The 20,056-nt window shown below is 39.3% G+C and overlaps 1 protein-coding gene across 1 annotated transcript in view; it reads right to left on the bottom strand.

The window, feature by feature from the left end:
* Positions 1-20,056, bottom strand: part of kirrel3b (kirre like nephrin family adhesion molecule 3b) — a 205,739-nt gene that overhangs the window by 60,672 nt on the left and 125,011 nt on the right. The window contains 2 exon segments of the mRNA XM_082182190.1: positions 6,580-6,729; positions 14,462-14,611. Of these exon segments, the coding sequence (XP_082038316.1) occupies positions 6,580-6,729; positions 14,462-14,611 (300 nt within the window).

Genomic DNA, 20,056 nt, shown 5'->3' with positions numbered 1-20,056 from the left:
AGTAATCCCAAAAATCAGATAGAAATGATGGGTAAATAACACTGATGTAGAAGCACCTAACCCTGGTTTTAAGCCTAAATTTGATATAAACTGTAAACGTGTTCCTTGAATTCGATTGGTTGATTGGAATGTTCTTCCAGGGTCAACAAAGATGTTGATTCAGGAACATGTTGCTCTTGCTGAGATCAGGTTCTGCATTTCTCTTCGCTCTTCGCAGACCTCAGCATCCCAGAGCCGTTCAATGTTCATCTGCCATAGGCCTGTCTCTACTGACGGCTGTGCCCATGCACTACAAATGGCACTGATCATTAAAGGAAGGAGCTGTTATTTCGGGCTGTGGCGCTGAGGTTTTTTGTCAGACATTCCCTACCTAATTTTAACTCTCCCAGACACTCTTAGTCTGACAGCAGTACAAAGGGCAACCCTGTAGCCATGCAAGCCATCATCATTACCGGCCTGTTTGCAAACTCTGCATCCTCTAATGGCTTCAAATTAGCGCTTTACCGCAGTCACTCGATAGATTTCTCATGAGTCAGTCAGCAGCGCGGATTGATCGCTCCTTTTTAATTACTGGCCAGTGGGCTGCAATTCTTCCACCCTCCACTTGGCTGGGAAAACCTCAATCCATAATTCTGTCTTTCTGTCCTGCATGCCCTGATATATTGCCTGTTAGCGATCTCTCAGTTGCTTTCACAGTTAAATTCTGTCATTTAGTCACCATCATTTCTTTCCTTGAAGCACTAATAATTTGAGATTTTCTTAGGCGACTGAAGACTAGCTGAAGACTTGATTCTGTCAAGCTCCAAAAATGACAAAAAAGCAGCATAGAACTACATTAAAACTAGTATACATGACAAATGTTCTAGGTCTTCTGAAGTCATATGATGGCTTTATATGAGAAACGAACACGTCAAATCATTGATGTAAAACCTGCCACAACATATGCATTGTGGCATATGCAACTGAGTTACATCGGAAGAGATTTTCAAGCAAATAATGACCTAAATGATGGTCTTTCCATCACACAAAGCTATCATATGGCTTGATAAATCTTGTAGAAAGCACAATGTTTTATGTGTTTGTGCCTTCATTTACTGTCATTGTGTGGGAAGGACCTTTTTTTTGCTGCACGGAAGAAAGAGAATCTTGGAACAAGGCAAACTATCCCTTTAATGTGCACTGATTTATTGGTTGTATGTATTTGTAATTTACTACTGTACTGAACTGAGAGTTGAGAGCGCAAAAATATCACTGAACAGAGGAGCAATTTCACTGTGAAAGTTGTTTGTTGTTGTTGTTGTTGTTTTTGTACAATATATAAGACCATATTTTCAAAAAAACATTATTAAACAATAAATGATCTGTAGCCAGAGACAAGACCTGGCTCAAGGTGACAAGACTTTTAACTTGTAGCATGTGTCTGAAGAAAACAATAAATAACATCCAGGCAAATGGATTTGCAATTAACCAAATGGACTGAAACATTGGCTCAATCAACTGGGAACCTTGGATGTCAGCGACAAGCTTTTTAAATCAACTGGATGGGCAATGTTTCAGTTCCAGGAACTAAAAGGAAGGACATGTGAGAGAGCAAGAGAGTGATCTCTTTTATTCTCCAGAGTGGGTTTGATGCAATAGTAATTGCAGGGGAGGAAATTTCACTTCATTTACAGTGGGCTTCTATAGCAGTGGCTTCGCAGGTTGAGTTATTGACATCAAAAACAAGATTGTGGAAGAGTGAGGTGATATGGCCTGTAATCCAGCTTCTGGGACGGGAGGAAAGCAATCTGTTGGGAACCGAATGGGTGAGGTGGTGTTTTGCCTCCACTGACGTGTCTGGCACAACAATGAGGCCCGTCTGTTTCAGCAACGGCTCCAGTCACCTGCTCACGTGGCTGCTGCGGGCTGTGATAGATGGATCGGCAACGAAACAAGAAAGAAGAGGAAGTGTAATCGAAAACATGCCAGGAATGGAGACAAGTGACATACGTGGCTCACTGGCCCAAATCAAATCTCCCTTCACAGCGCTGTCACTAATGTGTTGCTTTGCGGGAGGCAGAATTCAACGGTAAACACTCGCTGATCCATATTCTAACTCTCCATCTCTTGCTTTCCCCATTTCTTTCACTCCTCTCCATTTGGCAGAGTCTTTACGGGTACGGTTTCAACGGTTCGATGCATGAGTGATGCCCGGCCAGATTGCCAGTGTTATAGCAGAGTGGAGTCAGGGGTTGAGAAACCAAAGGTGATGGAAAGAAAATAAGATATACCTTTGAATAAGCATCAAAGTGTGCAGGAAATAGAGGTGCTGGGGCACTGGCAGTGAGCGTGGGCTGGGTTTTGGCGTGACCACTACAAGCAGACTCATTTTGTTTTCTGAGAGCATTGTCATGGCCTCTGACTATGCAGTAGGTTGGAAAAGAGAAGAAGTTGTTATGAGATACGGTGGGTACCTCTAGTTGAAGAGGCGTGGTGGGGTCAGATTGTGAATAGGTGGTGGTTGGAAGCTGGTGAAGTGTTCATGATGGGTGGAGATGACAGTGAAGCAGTAAAAAATACCATCATTAGTGCACTTAGGAATCGGCTATTGGGGTTCCTACAACAATAGTAACTACTTGTTTGGTCAACCAGCAACACTAGAAAGTAAGCTTCACCAACAGGCACCAAAATAGCATACGGATCAGTAATTTATAATAACTACATAGCAGTCTAAAATGACTAAAAGGAAATGTCTTTTCAAAATCAAATGTTTCAAATGTCCTTTCACTGTTTGTATTCATGGTTTCATTTTGTTGAAAAACATTTCCATCACAGAAGTATGTGTACAGTAAATTGCAATTTGCATGTAGCTTAATAGATCCAGGGGAAACAAGCCTACATGCTGATCAAAGCTCAAAGGTGTTTCCTACTCAACATGTCAAAGTGAATTACACCACAGAAACGCTGACAGCTTGACATTCGTAAGTAACAGAACATCTCGTCTGTCATTCAGGCTATAGGAGTGTGTTTGCAGATGTGTCTTAGGTCACAGCCCAGCAGGGTGGAATTGCAAGCAAAGCTAATCGTCCATTTAAATAACATCTGCATCAGTGTTGTGCACAGTTACATGTGCAATAGTTCAAACACAATGGTACATAAACCAGCTATTTAATCAATTTTGTCTCTAATATTTGATTTAGTAATAATCATCTTTTAGCAAACACAGACTGGGTTTATGGGATTTGGAAAGCTCTGAATGTTTGCCAGCTACTGTTGGTCCAAAATAGTTGTGAAAAGTTGCATTGGCTTTCAGTAAAGGGACTTTATTGTTGTTAATTTCTTTCTTAAATTATTTTACTTGCAATTCAGGTCAAAATTGTGTGTGGCTCTAAGGGGTGACAAATTGTACATCTAGGTTTGGCATGTTTGTTTGCATTTGATTCATAATAAGTCAATTTAAAAGCATCCTATCTTGTGAAAAAAGAGATTAAATGAAGTTCGGTGGTGTTCAGGGCATCACACTTGTGTAGAAATGAAATCTGGAGTTGAATTGATGACCTTTGTTTATCTTCATAAGACTATAAGCAGGACGTTTTCAAAACATCTTGCATCTTGTGATTTGCAATTAAAAGTTAATAATCTCCATGCCTTGAAGCTGTTTATCAAATGATAGGCTAAGACTTTGAGACTTCCAAATGCGAAGTAATACACATTCCAAGTGTCTTCACCTATTTATTTTTCCCTCAAGGACACTTGATCTTCCATTAGTTGTGAAATCATAATTATTAATTTTTGCGAAAGGGAAGGATAAATGAGTGGGGTAGATTTAGCCCTTGCATCTTCCAAGGATTTAATCCCTAGAAAAGCAAATATTTTCTAATGGGCAATTTCAGCACTTGTAAGATAACAGAATATAAGATCATCTGACTGCTTATGCTATCACTTTGCATACTTACTTTTTATTGTAGGGAAGAGCAATGGAACCATTATAAAGAGCAAAATTGAGATTCAAAATATTTAAGAGTATGGTGGCGGTGAGTAACCTTTTGATAGTTTCATAAGGCCAGAGACGATCTCTGTCCCTTCATTACTCTGCTGTCCATTTTCACATGGCCTGAGATTAATGTTGAGTGGGCGCGTAAGAAGACAAGGATGGCAATCTTTTAGAGAGTATATAATTAGCCCACAGGGCTAGGTAGAAACTGCTAAAATAATAATTCTGAAAAAGTGACCTCTTGAGGTTAACCCACTAAATCCCAGACTTCTGCAAAGGTAGAGTTCAAAATTTAGGAGTCTGGCTATAGTGAGCAGATTTTACCATCTCGTATCATGGCGGACATGATGATGCAGGTTTTTCTTTGATGAAGGAACTTTTTTTTTTTTTTTAAGCAAGCAACCATAAGTGGTTCAGAAATTTTGTATTCAGGAAAATTCACAGTTGGGATTCAGTTTTCTCCACTTTCAAACACTTGATCAGATATCAAAGCCTCTAGCGGGATTGGCTGAGCCAATGCTATATGTGGAAGTCTGCAGAGAGTACACCTGCCCTAACCTCAGCCTTCAGGCGGTGTGTGAGGGAAGGCTGAGTCATGAAGCGAGGGGTTGAGGGACCACTTCAGCTGTCAGGTAAGAAATACTGGGAAGAGCGGGAGTCACACTCCCATTCCTGTCATCACTACTGCTCAGACCAGGCTTCTTGACATTGTAAAAGACAGCCAAGAGATCACTCTGCTACAGAGCTTGCATATATTACAAGCACAGGTTAGAAGATCTGGTCACCTGTTTTTTTTCCCCAAAACATTGAGGCTTAAGTGGAAAGCTACTGTTTAGATAGTCAAGTTTTTTTTTTAATTTTCGTATTATTTTCAGCCACTCATTATTAACATTTGGGTCCGTCAGGAGGATCTGCAGAGTTGCAGGTGCTACACACCCAAGAACACCATATGATTTGAAAGACATATTTTTATTGTATCATTATTTTTTTCGCTTTTTTTTTCTTAGTTTTTTTACCTCTGCGACTAAGCCACATGATAGGCATTACTGATGTCTACATTTTGTCGTTCAAATATATTCTTTTGACTGACATCTAAAAGTCTTGGAAGTTAAGAATGAGTTTTCCCAGCTTAGTATGTTAGTCTTTTTTTATTGGGGAGGATATTTTGAGTTCCGGAGGTTACAGTATGTTTTCATAATACAATGGGTAGCATTTTAATTTACAGTCCTGTTTCACATGAACATACTATGTACTTATTGTAGTAATGCCACTAACTAGGTACTAACTGAGAACCTACCCCTAAACCTTAACATAACCCATGTAGATATTTTACACTTCTCAGTACTTTTGTGGGTAGGTACACTTTAAGTACAATGAAAGTGCATGTACTGTACAAATAAAGTGCAACCATACAATGACATGATCCTTGTCTAGGCCCATGAAATTAATCATTGAATAGCCCCAATGATCACAAAGCCACTAGCTCCCTGGTGTCCAACTTGACAGGAAATTAAACTAGACTGGGATGAACTTGAGGTTCTTAGTTTTAAGTTTGTGGGGGATAATTAGCGTTATCAGTGCCCATTGAGGCAGTTCTAAACAGAACTAATTAAGGCCCAATTAATAATGACCACAGCAGGAGAGAATCATGATAAACAAAACAGCCTGTGCATCATCTCTTTCAAATCATTTTCTCCAGTCAATTCACCAATCAAACATATTGCAAGTTGACATTGGTGAATGATGTTCCGGTCATAAGGTGGTTGTGATACTTGTAGCAGTGGGATTTAGGCGACTATTTTGTCTATGCTAAGTGCAAATAAGTCATTTGTAGAGGGGAGCAGCAGAGAGAAACCGCAGACCATGTCATTTGTCTTCTTTCTTCCTCTAATTTCCCTCACTACATCCTCCCATGCAGGTCATTATTTTAACTTTTCATTAGTGGAGATCAATAAAGCAAATCACATTCCGGCTTGCGAGCACATGTGCTCCATGGCTTACCCCACCACTTATATAACACCTCCCCAATCTTGAGCCCACTCAGTGCTTTCTCAGTAACCCACAGTTTTGCCCACTGGTGCAGGGAAGAGCTATAACTTGGTGGGTGTGGGTGGTCTTTTTTTTGAGCAGATAAACCTACCAGGTGGTTGATTACAACCTCAGCACAGATAACACTGTTGCTGCCCAATATCGCAGATACAGCAACGTTGAATAATAACCCAATAAAACTTAATTAAGATTCAATGACCTCTCTGGTTTAATAATGAAGACAGTGGGATTTGCAGCAGGAAATTAAAAGTGAGAACTTATGGTACTGCAGGGGAGTTTGGTCAGTGAAAAATCTATTTTTAATACTGTACATTATTTTTTCGCTGATCTCATTCTCAAGGATAGTTTGAGATCACTGTAATCAGTCTACGTGCATATTTTGATTTAATTTGAGGATGCTATTTGGACGATAATTAGAAATAAAATAAATTAGAAAATGTAACTGAATGTTAAGAAAGCGACATTTTTGCAAATAAGCTGATTGATAAAAGTATGCAAATAAGCTATCTGCAGGACTTCTTCGTCAGTCTTAATTTTTACCCGCAATTGTGACTAACCTAGGACAGTAAGTCGAGCGGGACGGGACCTCATGGCGGCCTGGATGGCCTGGCACTCAAACACAGCATCATCCATCAGCTCCACCCTCTGGATTCGCAGGTGGTGCTCGCCAGTTCCATGATCCCCAACCACAGCATAGCGAGGATAACCTGGAAAACAGGGAAGTTGACTGGTTAATGCCACAAGACCAGCAGTGACTGCTTTAAAAATGCATTTTGTGTGTTTTTAAACGTTTCGAGGTAGATAAAATCCAGGAAAATTGTAGCTTGTCAGTTTCAGAGTCGCACTAACCGAGCACCTAAATTAAAGAGTTTTTCATGACAGTGTAAGGAAATCCTCGAATGCCACAGGGAGTAAGTGTTGGAGGCTGATGCAACAGTGGCTGTTTGTTAGCAACCACTGCGATATCAAAGGACATCAGTTGAATTTATTGTATATTATTTGTATCTTACAAATTTGTATCTTATATATTATCTGAGATACAGGAGATTTCGTCTACTTTCATGGATGTGTGGAAAACAATGAAAATAGTAATTTCTTGTAGCCTATTTCTTCTGCAAAGTTAAAATACTGATGACTTGTTTCCCTCAGGACAATAAAAACACCCAATGTGAGACAAGAATCTGCACATCTGTGACCTTTCTAAAATAAACTAAAGATGAGCAGATGTGTGAGTCTTTCTGCCGGTTGGGGTGAGACTTTCTGCCGGTTAGGGTGAGACTTTCCGGAGGTTGGGGTGTGATTTTGTGCTGGTTGGAGTGAGACTTTGTGCTGGTTGAAGTGAGCCACACTGATGATTGAGGTGAGATGATGGTTGATTGAGGTGAGGCAATCTGCTGGTTTTGCTATAATATGTTCAGCTGCTCCTCAGGCGTCCTGCTGTAGGTGTAGTACTTAGTAAGCAGCACACACAGCCAAGAAGATTGAGATGTGTTCTACTGATGCAGAGGAACGGTGATTTGCGGTTTAATAATACATTCAGCAGGATGTATTTCAGGGAAAACTGACTGTTTTACAACAGCAAGCAGATCCGAGGGCCTTTAAAACCCATCAGTAGACTATTTCCTGGGAATTTGCATAAGGAGCGACTGCAGAAGCTTGGTTTGTCACTATAGGAAATGTAAATTGGGGAGGAGACGTTTGATTGTGTCATACTTTACGGTACATTTCACAAGCTCTCCGTGTGAATGTCTTTAATGTCTCTCAGGAGGCAAATACTTCTAATTATGAGAGATCTGCAATTTCCAATGAGACCCCTAAAAAGTGCTGTCATTGCTGTTAGTGCAGCCTCTCTTTCCAAGTCAAGACAGTAATTGATGGCTGATGGGTGATACGGATTTAATAGCATCAGAAGCTGATCTCAGCGTATTTCTCTACAGAACGGAGCGCTGTGCATTTTCCCCTCAATTTAATTCAATATTGCTTTTTATGTGGCTAAATTTACACCTTCAGAAGTGATCTCGCTTCAAGTTCCTGCTTCCAGTCTGCACAGAGCAGCCATTTGAATCTTTGCCAGTGAATGACCTGTGGCAGAATATTGATTTTTACAGCATCCATCGATATGATTCATGTTCGCTCCAGAGAATTCTCTGTGACATAATCGTCATGCACCCTCATGCTCTCGGGGCACTCAACACCAGCAAGTCCGTTTTCTATTTAAAGTGTTGTTGGCTCCGAAAAGCATATGTGTTTCAAACTGAAAGGATTAAAAACAGCATGTGCTTTTGTGGTTGATTGGGTTTATATAACTGAATCCACTTGTTTAGAGATGTATCACCCATTGTCAATTTGAAAGGGCATCCCGATATCACCTATATCTTTTCGAGTGCTGTGTGGTACGAAGTCCAACCTATTCCCAAACTCTACCACGGGGCTATTACTGCAGCCATCACTGTAATCTACAGCAATGAGGCTTGAAAGAGGGATGTGCTTTAACATATTGCTGAAGAAAGGAGTGAAAAATAGACTGGACTGGACTAATGGCTTTTAAGTCCTTGAGCCTGCCTGTTGAAATCACTGTGCCAGAAAATGCCAATTATTGCCCGTTGCCTCATTGGATCCCATTCACTTTTAATAGACCATGAAGTGTCTCTCATTTCCCCTATTGAGGAGAGAGCAGCAGACGATTATGGTGCAATGTGTTTTATCTGCCCACATACAGCTTTTAATTTCTCTAAGTGAGTGGGAGACAGAAAATGGGCAGGATGAACCAAAAAACAAACATTTAATAAGCCATCAAAAACAGACTGTGCCCAAAATCAGCTGGACTACATTGGAAAGTTGTTTTGAAGGTCTTACCAAAAAGATGATGAGATATGTTATGTAAAAGGAACAGCCTATGTTGACACTACATGATATAAGTTGGCCAGGTATTTACCTATTTTTGACCTAATTTGTTTTCTGCTTGAGATTGCAGACTTTGTGTTGAGAGTAAATAAATTGGAAATAAAACCCCAAAATGATATGTTTAATATCTCTGTTCTTTATTTTAGATGTCACAGAGATTAAATGGAGAGCAAACAGAGACTTTCGTTTAAATCTCCTGCAAAATAATCTCATGCTGGATGTCTACTTGAGAGATTCAGAAGATCATACTGTGATCCCAAAAGTCTGCTAACAGAAATTTCTCATTAAATTCACTCAAAATACAAAATAATAGTTATCCTATCCCATGTTAATTGTACTCTTACTGTATGTTACAATTGTCAGTGGCAGTCTGAGAAATCGTTCAGACTCGTACTGAAAACTCCATTAAGTCAACCTCTGGGCAATACAATTAACCTTGGCAACTGCCAGGTTACAATTTAAGGCCTGTAATGTGAACATAGCCAAATCAAGTACTGTTTATGGTGTCCGCCAGTCAAAGCAAATGAAGCTTACAGAGTCATTTTAATGGCCATTGACTTGGTTCGATACTGTGTTTATTCCTGATGAGAGATTGATGGGTTTGTTGCAGGCGGCATCTATTGCCACTTAATGCCTAGCTGCAAATCTTGAGGTCTTATTTCTCAGATGGATGCAGAATATATGCACTGGCTTCTAAAGACATTACTGCTTTATCAAGCAATATGAATACACAGTCATTAGCAACATGGACTCTACCGCAATGCATTGCTTTGACCCAGGCGGGCTCATGACATGGTTGATTTTAAATTACTTTTAAATGACATGGAGGCTACACAAACTGGCTGTAGATGTTATGACTGACTATTCGGACGATCCTTGCTGTTGTTTATCGCTTTGTGATAAATATATATGAAACTTTGATATTTTATGACCTTGTAACTCACTATGTATTACCGGCATAAATTGTTATATGTTATAATATGTTGACGTTATATGTTATATGTTTTTATGTCTGCAACCTTGTTAATTGTGCTGCTGCTGCTGCTTGTCTTGGCCAGGACACTCTTGGAAAAGAGATTTTTAATCTCAATGAGTTTTTCTTTCTGGTTAAATAAAAGTAATAAAAATGTCTGCGTGTCTTATTTTACATACATCATAATACAATATAATGTGCTATTTATTTGTTTGTTTGTTTGTTTGCTGAGTGGGGCACACTTAAAAGTCACACACACACACACACAAACCCTCAATAAAGCAAGTAGGCTTTGAATGTGTGAGTTTGAAATCAGCAGGGATTTACTTCCTACAGTGATCCTGTAATAAAGTGAAGGAGCAATCCTAGCTAGTCTTTATGCAAGCTGACGCCAGTCAAATAACAAACAATGATTAACTGTGATCTAGAGATTCAATCCACCCACCTGTATCATTATCTGAGCTTGGCCCATACAAATGCAGTTCTTTATGAACCCAGATTTGTGTATTCTATCAGTATGTTCGGTATGATACACATTTCATCTCTCATCTGGACACCTCTTAGATTAATATATCATTATATAAATCATGCATGGTTCACCCAAGAAATGCACAACAGAGGATGTCAGAGAGAAGAATGAAATAATTCTGTCATTGATCACAATGAATCCCTAAGACAACCCACGTCAACCAAAGCAAACAATATAAAATAGCCCCATTAGAGTTAATGAATCCATCAGGACAGGAAAGGATTAGTCTGTATGTCGGATCGATGGAAGGGGAAAAGGGCCGTGAATGGAGACGTGACGCAGTGATTAATGGTTCGAGGGAACAAGTGAGTGTATCTGCCTGTCGGCTCAAACAGAGCAAATGATTGAGAGAGAATGTGATAATTACATACATGACTGTTGTTTTCCTCCATTAGGTTTGATTCTGGTAACCAAAATAGATTCAAGGAACCAAAATATGGATATATTTTGTAGAAAGCAGGGATGGTACTTGAGTATTTAGATTCTAGATTTTAAAAAAGATTTAAGGTAACATTTTATTTTGATAGTATTCATTAGAGTATAAGTAGACTGTCAACTTACTATCTGCTATCACTTTATTTTGATGCTCCCCAAATGACTAACTGACTAACTAACTTTGCAAGTACATGTCAAATCATTCTACTAACCTGAACTCTAACCCAACAATCTACTAATACTGTGTACATGCACTTGCAAATTAATGAGAGTTAGTTGACATGTAGTTGTGGACTATTGAAATAAATCAATAACTAAATTTAATGAGACCAGCCCTTTTAAGTTCCAATAGTACTGACCTTTACATGTGTATTTGTATATGCATGGTCTAATCATGTAGTGGAGACCCTTTTATTTTATTTATTTATTTGATTTAAGCACTTGAATTTTAATTATATGTGTTTATTTATTTGTTTAAAATTATTATTTTTTAATTACATATTAAAAAAAATAAAAATAAAGAGATTTCTTTGCATACAGTGTAATGTATAACGTGGCAGCAAAACTGGATTAGTATCAGCTACTGAAATTTTGATGTTGTAAAAATCTTAGAAAAGGACATTTGACATTGCTCTTTGAGTGTTGCTTTCTATGGATTTTTTTTTTTCTTTTTTGCTCTCCCACAAAACGTTGGCTTTGAAGTGAGCAGCACAAATCCGAGAGCTACTGTTTGGATTACTGATGTGCCAAGTGTAAATAAAACAATGCATCAAAACCGGAATCAGCATTCTGCTGTGCTCTTTATGTCCAAGCATGCTTGTGCAGTCTCCCTGTCTGGTTATGTTTGGATATTCACGTTTACACCAGCAATCCACACAATGCATATTCATGACTTTTATTTGTTTGTTTGTGGCGGCATTGAACTGATGTCTTTAATTAGAAGCAGGAGCAAAAGGACCTCCACGAAGAATGTGGGGACCGATACAAATCAGCCTCTTTTGTCTGCTGATTTATTAAACATATTGTTTGCGATTTCTCATTTTAATCAATGTTCTCCCAAATTGAAACAGCACTGAATGAGAGAAGCCTCTTCCATGAATAGCTGAGTAGGCTGATATTGAAATGTGGAGCTTTGAGCTGTTGTAGTCGCCTCTTTTTTTATGTGTGCAGCTGCTAGCTTGGAGTACGTAGTCGTAGATGTGTCAATTTTCTTTATTGGACGCAGTGTTACTTGTTGACGCAGGCAAGACTGATAAAAGGAGCAGCTGTGCAGTTTTATTCTGTAAAGTGTCATTCATGTAAAAGCAATGCACCTCCGCCCTTGTACCCGAAGCTTGCTTTTAAAGTGCTCTTTTGTCTAAAGCACGGGCTCTCGGCAACTCGAAAAAAATTACATGCCATAAAAAAAGAGAGACGGAGAGAGCGCAGGACTTCATTGAAATTCTTCATGGCCCTCTGAGCGCTGGCCCGCCATTGATCCGCATAAAGAGCTAGATGGGGCTGGCTCGCCTCGGATTGGGTCGGCCCTCGGCTCCCGTCCGTGACTGTTAAACTGCAGCTGATGTGCCGTTAAGTGCCGCTCTCTGTCTCTCTTCTCATAATCGTGAGTCCCGCAAGCACAGAACCTCTTCTCACCTCCCAACCCCCACCCCGGCTTCAATTCACCCTCTCTTCCTCTTTGACCACTTTTAAAGCTCTTCTCCCAGTGTTTACACTGCCAGGGCCCAGCTCCCAGGAGCCTGATAATGACAAACTCGGGAGCGGAATGGATTTATCAGGGCTCAGTTGCCTATTGGGGTCTAATTAAAGGCCACTATCAGTGCCAAAAAGGCACAGAGCAGCAGCCACCAAAGGTCAGAGGCAAAAAGACCTGTGATCTCCAGCGGAATACATATTTAATTGTAAGGATAAGCCCAGCAACTGTTTTTAAAGAGGCCAACTGGGCTTTACGTCATGCTTTGCACTGGAAATATCCCAGGACGCTTGGCAGAGCTGCATCTGTGATAGAAAAATGGAGTAAAAGGTTGAGTTCCCCTTTATGCGACCCATCGAGTTTAGGGAATCACGCTAGAGTCTCTAGGCCTTGGTTAATCTAGACTTTTCAAAGTGATGCTTACACCTGCTCTTTCCAAACAGGGACTCCATGCGCTGTAATCCAGGCAATCCAATGTAAATGTCATAAAGGGGGACCAACTGTTTCCGATCAACCTGACTATGAATAAGTTCATGATGTTCAAAGTCTGTAGGTGGAAGGAATGAGAATCCAATGGTTGTTAGCTTAAGCAATTAACCAAACAAGCAGCACTTTGCTAGTCTAGAAGAGCCTCACACTTCACAAGCTATTAACAGTTAAAAGTACTTAAGAGGTTATATTTTAGTTGCTCTTGTCCTTCTGCGCCTGACACCAATTCGACCGTTTTTAAAAAGCAATCACACCCTCTGGCTTAAACTTGTGTACCAAAGTCAGCTTTAATTACAAAAGCCTTGTTTAAAAAACAATTTGGTTATTTGAGAGGCAGATGAAGACCGGCTGCTAGTTGAAGTGTAAAATTCAATAAAATTAGCTGGAGCTGTGGACACGTTTGCCTCTCGCTCAGTCACTAGGGTAAATTGTTTGCATTTTAAAACAAGCTTATTTGACAATAAAAAGACTGTTATGAATGCTGACATTGGCTGGCTTATGCAGGTTAGTGCTAGTGTAGCAGATGACACTTAGTATGTTTGGATGGTCGACTGGCATGATCTTTCCTGTAAAGATGGTTAAGCAAGCAGAACCTGATTTCACCAAGTGCAATATGTTCCTGGATCAACATTCCAATCAACCAATCATATTTGAAGGATAAATTTACAGTATGTGTCAAGTTTAGGCTTACAACCAGGGTTAGGTGCTTCTACATCAGTATAATTCACCTATAATTTCCATCTGATTTTAGGGATAATTTATGGGCATGGTTAGGTTTAGGGGTAGGGATATGGTTATGATAATATTTTCGGACAGGATTTGTTGTTCCACACACAAATCAGAACATGCATCTTTTGGGGACGGTGAAGCTTGTCAACTGGCATTGTTTCATGTAAACCTGGTAAAGATCATGATCCAGCATGACCGTTCTTGTTAAGTTAGTAAAGTTGCTTGATTTGCACAGCCTTTCCTGTAAAATGGTTAGCAACGTGGTGTTCAGGCCCATTCTCAGGTTATGTGTTTCCTTCAGGTCTTTCCTGTTAAGGTACCAGTGTGGTCTTTCTGGTGAGGCTAGTTAAGTTGGTCTTGAGGAGACAGTGAAGCTTGTAACCTGTCGTTTGTATGTACCTGGTTAAGCTTTTTTTGTTTAGCTAGTTAAGCTGGTCGACTAGGGCAGTCTTTCTTGTAAAGATGTAAAGCTAGATGACCAGCATGGTCATTTTTGTGAAGATGTTTAAGTTAATCAAGCAGGATGGTCTTACAAGTGAAGATGAATGGTTAAGGAAATCTACCATGATGTTCTTTATTTTATATTGTTGATTGTTAAAAGTATGTAAGAAGCTTGATGGGTAGATTAGCATCAAAATCATAACATAACACTGGTAACATTTTCAGTAGAGTTTGCAACTTTATTACCTGCAAGATCTCTTCCGACGCCCAAAGCGAGGCCATCTTTGATCCACAGCACAACACCATGGTATCCAGGGATGGAGCAGGGTAGCGTCACAGGCTGACCAGCCACAACTACCAAGTCCTGAGGCTGCTGTGAGAACACGGCATTCACTCCTGAAACAAACGAGACAGAAAGAAAGAGTTAAACATTAATGTTTTAACCACAGCCTTCTACTTGTGCAGCTCTTGTCTCACACTGAGGTGTCTTAAACACATCAGATCCATTATGAAATGGTTAATGTTACATGACCTCATTTGAAAAATGTATGCATTGAATAACTCTTAAGTACTCAAGTGTGATTAACACGCAATGTTGAAGTGCACTAAAGGCCTCTCTTCAGCCTGTCAACATTGCATCTTTCACACATAGAAAAGTACATGAAGCATATGAAGTTAAACTCCATTAGAGATGAGTGGTCTGAGAAGGCTGTCAGCAATAACGCAAGACGCCTCTTAAAGAAAGGTTTCACGGATACGAGAACAAGTGTCATAGAATGAGTACGAGAAGGAAAATAGCTGCTGTGTTTCTGTATCTTTCCACCGGTGGGCACAAAGATACCAGCGCCTGTCACTCGGGCGGTCCAGGTTTGACTGGTTAGCATTGGCAGTTGGCCCCAAAGATTTCTGTCTCCAAAGGGAATCTAGTAAGAAGACAAATGTCTTGTATTTCAAACTCCAGTGGTACATATTGCATGTGTAGTCACAAACACGCACTTTCAAAAATACAATGGTTGACATCAGCTATCAATATTGCAATGAGTTGTCTCACCGGAGAGATGACGAGCTCCTCGCTGGCAGTACTGATAATAATGGGAGTCACACTGGCAGTCATGCTGAACTCTGCAGCTGTCCCTGATGTGTGCCTATCTACAATTGAAGAAGATGGCTCATATTTCTCATTCCACTTTAAATCTCAGTGTATGTCTTAATCAATACTCATTTCTGTGGAACACATACCACCCTCTGTTTCTAGATGTACTGTATGTGTGTGTGTTTCTAACTTAGTTATACTTTACTAAAATGAAATGTCCCCAGAAATAAGCAAAATATACAAAACAGCCTTTGGAGGATGTTGATCCCTTACAAAAAAAAAAAAAAGAAAAAAAAAGAAAAATAATGTGGCCGGTACCACTGTACAGAGATGGAATCAGATGGTAATATATGTTGCTCCATATTATTCACAAAATATTATTCATATTCCCATAATATAGGGCCAAAAACAGTATACAAATAGTAAAGTGGTTCATAAAAAAATCCAATAAATTCATAAAATAAGCTTTGCTCTTTTTCCTGCACCAAATTTTAATATTCAATTCATATTTGTATAGTACTTTTCACAATACACATCGTTTCAAAGCAGCTTTACAGAAAATACACGAGTCCACATTACAATTTAGAGTTATCTGTTATAATAAGAGGCAATGTTAGAGTTTAGTAATGGATATTTAAATTTTCTTCTCTATTTAATTTTTTTTCATATTTTTTTTGCTTTACCTTTGCATGTCAAATAAAAAAGTTAATCTTTTAAAATAATTGAGAACATTTTCTTTTCCGCTCTGTCGAGCAGTTAATGAACACAAGAACCTGCCGTATGTGAACGCACACTTCTGATCGGTGTGTTGTGGACATGAAGCTAATTATACAAGGTTGAGACTGACTCATTCAGACACGTATGAAAATATGTAATTTTGCACATCCCCATTGGAGTGAGGGTCAGCCCGTACTCTGTAGTAACCAATTACCTTTATTTGAAAACAGTTGGAGTCTATATGCAAATTCTCTGCTAGGGACACATCTGTGTGCGAGTATGTAAGAAATGTGCTAATACCTATAAAACATGACATTTTCTAGATTAATGTTAAATTAAACACACAGGGAGGAAATAATTAATTGCCAGAATCCAACAGGATGTCTTTAATGCTGTGAATTCCATGGATTAGTAAACAAATCAGTCATACCTCTGTCCTGCCTCCAGTAAAATGTGATGAATGGCTTGTTAAAAGCTAAACATGAGACCACAGATTGATTTATACAAATTCTCCCTGGCGAAACCCAACGTCTGCTGCTCCAACAAGCCATTATTAAATCAACAACTGCAAAGATGAACTATGAATTCTTGTAAATATATTGGGCTGTTCATCTTTGAAGGCTAGCAGGCTTGCCTGGACACTTCAGCGTTTCTCATTCTGCGCTGTAAGATGCTTTATGTGTATGAGCGTGTTTGTGTGTGTTTGCTGTGAAGGTCTTCTGTTGATTACTCAGGTACTGTGAATCGCTGCCGAGAGACATCAGGTTTCTGCTTGTCTCGTCACATTATAGGAATACTGAGTGTAGATGAATGCTTCATTGTTCTCCTTTCTTTTTTGCTGTCTCTTCCACTGCGAGATGTGCATTATCGTATCGTCCATCCTGTGCAGTAGCCGATTGACCCCTGCTGTTATGGCGCTCAGTGCACTTGTTAACCTCCGACATCTTAACTTCCCTCAAGTACCCACCGCACATGAGTTTGATTAGGAGAAGATTGACCCTCTCTGGACTTAGATTCCAACACATTGCTAATTATTATGATGAACGCTGAATATTTTTAATATGGCTAATTAGAATAACAAAGTAAACATGTAGAGATTGTTTGTTTTTTTATGAATCCCATGACCTCTGTCTTTAATCCACAATCACAGACGTGCTTCCATTTTAGAGATGCCAGAGAGGTGGAGAATAGTGATTTGCCACTGGATGAAACAGAGACAAGAGGTTTCCTCACCCAAAGTATTTAAAGCGGAGAGTTCATTATGGGGTTAGATGGATAAAATAGGAAAGTGCACAGTTCTAGCATATTTAATTGTTAGCTAACAATGCTTACGGTTAGTGCAATGAATCCTTTAGTCCTAACAGTAGTGGCATAGCCTGCTCTTTGGTTAAGAAATGCCTGTTTTAGTAGTCAGAACATGACTGTTTGTAAATGTTCAAAAACAGGCAATCTTAAAGTATGTGTTTTTCTTTGAACTTACTAATCATGAACACAAGTAACACTATGCTGACGAATGAGCAAAATAGAGATCTGCATTTGGTTTTTAATAGTTTAAATGTGTTTTGAACTGCATTAATGTTAATATTTAGTTGTATTGTGGGCATGTTGTTATATAGTATGTGGCAATTTTCAAAGTGGATGGCAATACGGTAGTGCTGCACAACTATGACAAATCATAATGTTGTGATCACAATTATTAAAGTTGATTAACATAATTTAGTCTTTGGCAAAACCTCAAAAAGAATAGCCATTTTCGTTTTGTACATTATAATGTCACAATGGCTAAACTGACATGCAGAAACTTGCACTTTATCCGTTATTGGAAATAACATGAAAATAAATTATCCTGTCGGTCAAAATTTTAATAATGGTGCATCCCTAATCATAATGTCTGTTTTTCCCTATTGAACAGCCCTACTATACTGTACTACAAACCTTACTCATAGATTCTTAAATTGTTCCCTCAGTTTAACAAAACATGCACAGATTAATAAACCATACCCCCAAATTTCCAATCTGTGCCCTCAGATTTTTAAACCGTAATAATGATGCTCTAATAATAAAGGACAATTGTATTTTTATAAGCAAATGTTAACAAATATTAATATATTGTAACAAATGTAATAACTAAACTGTACTAATGGGACCTTATTTTGTAAAGTGTTTAATTTCAGAAACATTGCACTGCATGGTCTACCATTAACAGTCTTTTTCTATCTCAGTGAATAAAAAAAGAGGTCTGCTACCATGACTATCAGTGTTTTCACTAATGGGAGTGGGAAGTCTGGTCAGGGAGGTTAACATATCCTTCCAAGTGATCTATTTGCAGCACTGCACCACCTGGTTCATCCACTCGGACAGCAAAACACCGGCCTGCTTTATTTCCTCCAAACCACCTCAAGCGGCAGGGAAACATATGTAGGTCAGTGAAGAGGAGGATGTAGAAGAATGGGTGATGAATAGGGAGGGTTGAACTGAGGGGCTTAAGTTCACCCACTCCGGTGGAGGAATTCACAGGCGTTTCTCAGCGACGCTTCGGTCGCATCTGGCAGTATTCCGCTTCGATGCTCATGTAGCCGTCCTCAGAGCAGACCCTTCCTCTTCTCCCTCGTCTTCTCGCCGTTCGAGGCCGCCAGCTGCACAGCCAGCCGTGCGTGGAGGAGAGTGAAGCGGAGGAAACAGATTCTACTGCTTTATAACACCCTATGAGTCCTCTAAAGCAAACCTGAGAGAAAGACCATCGAACAAAAACTATTCTTGCTGATTATGAACGATTAATGCTAATGTTCGAAGTAGCTCGTAAAGCAGTACCGGAGTGGGCGGGAGTGACACTAATCCTCTTTATTAATGCTTTATTTAGAGAATAATCCTGATAAAATGCAGTCTTTTGAGATGTATGAGCTGGTCAGGCGTAGCATGTGTGTGTTGATATTCCGGGCATGAATCCGGGCGGATCTGTCAGTGGGGTCTGTTACGACTGCAGGCAGTGCCTTGAGGGGCTCTCCTCCCTCCAGCTGCGTACACACACACTTCAAATTGAGCATGGCGTGTTAGACCTGAATGCTCTTAAACCTGAATCTCTTCATTTGCAGGTACAACTACACCATTCAGGTTAACAAGTTCTGAGTGAATAGAGTGTCTGGACAGGAGTGCCCTATTTCGTTTTTTAACAAATTGCATCAAATTTCATCCTCGCCCTTCCAGGCTACATATGAGTCGGACCATGCGTGGTTGGGTTGGGAATGTCTTCAAGTGCTAAATGGAGGTCATGTCACTTCGAATGGTAGGAGTTTCTCCAGCCAGACTTCATGATGCTGCGTAAAGTCAGTCAGTCAGAGTAAAGCCTACCGGGAGTTCGCAAACTCCTGGGGGTTCGTGAGGGAACTGCAGGGGGTTTGTGAGTTCATAAAAAGATACATCTAATGTAAAATTAAACTGAATGGGGCTGTGATTTAATTAAATAACTATATAGTCTGATTCTCTGCGTGTTGGAGAGAGAAGCGCTCAAGGGTTTGAATGTTGAAGAAAATAAGACATAATTAGTATTGTAACTTAGTAGTCTATTATTATAATTTACAAATATATATATTTTTATTTTATAGTGTATTTATTCATTTATAGAGGTATTATTATTATTGTTATTAATCTATACTTAAAGTAAATATTTCACGTCTAAAGGATTTTCGGCTTACCCCTGCCTCACTAGATTGAGAGTTTTTTCTGAAATGTGTCAGACGGTCAGAGAGCGGGTGATAAATTATAAATGATAGTTTTTCATGTACAAAAAAGGAGACAAACTCTGAGCATGTGATTACAGTACATATAGCTAATTAACAACCCTTCTGTCAGTAAAACATTTAGGATATATAATGTTATATTAAGCAATTTTTTAATGAAAATATGGTGATGAAACTGTTTAATGTTGAATTAATGTGTGAATATCATTACTTTCTTAAATGTAAAGTAAGTGCTAGAAAATGACGCAATAGCTTGAAAAGGCTATTTAGTTGGGGGGGTTTTTTTGTAGACTA

The sequence above is a fragment of the Leuciscus leuciscus genome (assembly GCF_965113295.1).
Source record: "Leuciscus leuciscus genome assembly, chromosome: 10".
In the NCBI taxonomy this organism is placed as follows: Eukaryota; Metazoa; Chordata; class Actinopteri; order Cypriniformes; family Leuciscidae; genus Leuciscus; species Leuciscus leuciscus.
The sequence above is the reverse complement of the archived record's forward strand: the minus strand, read 5'-3'. Positions and strand labels throughout refer to the sequence as shown.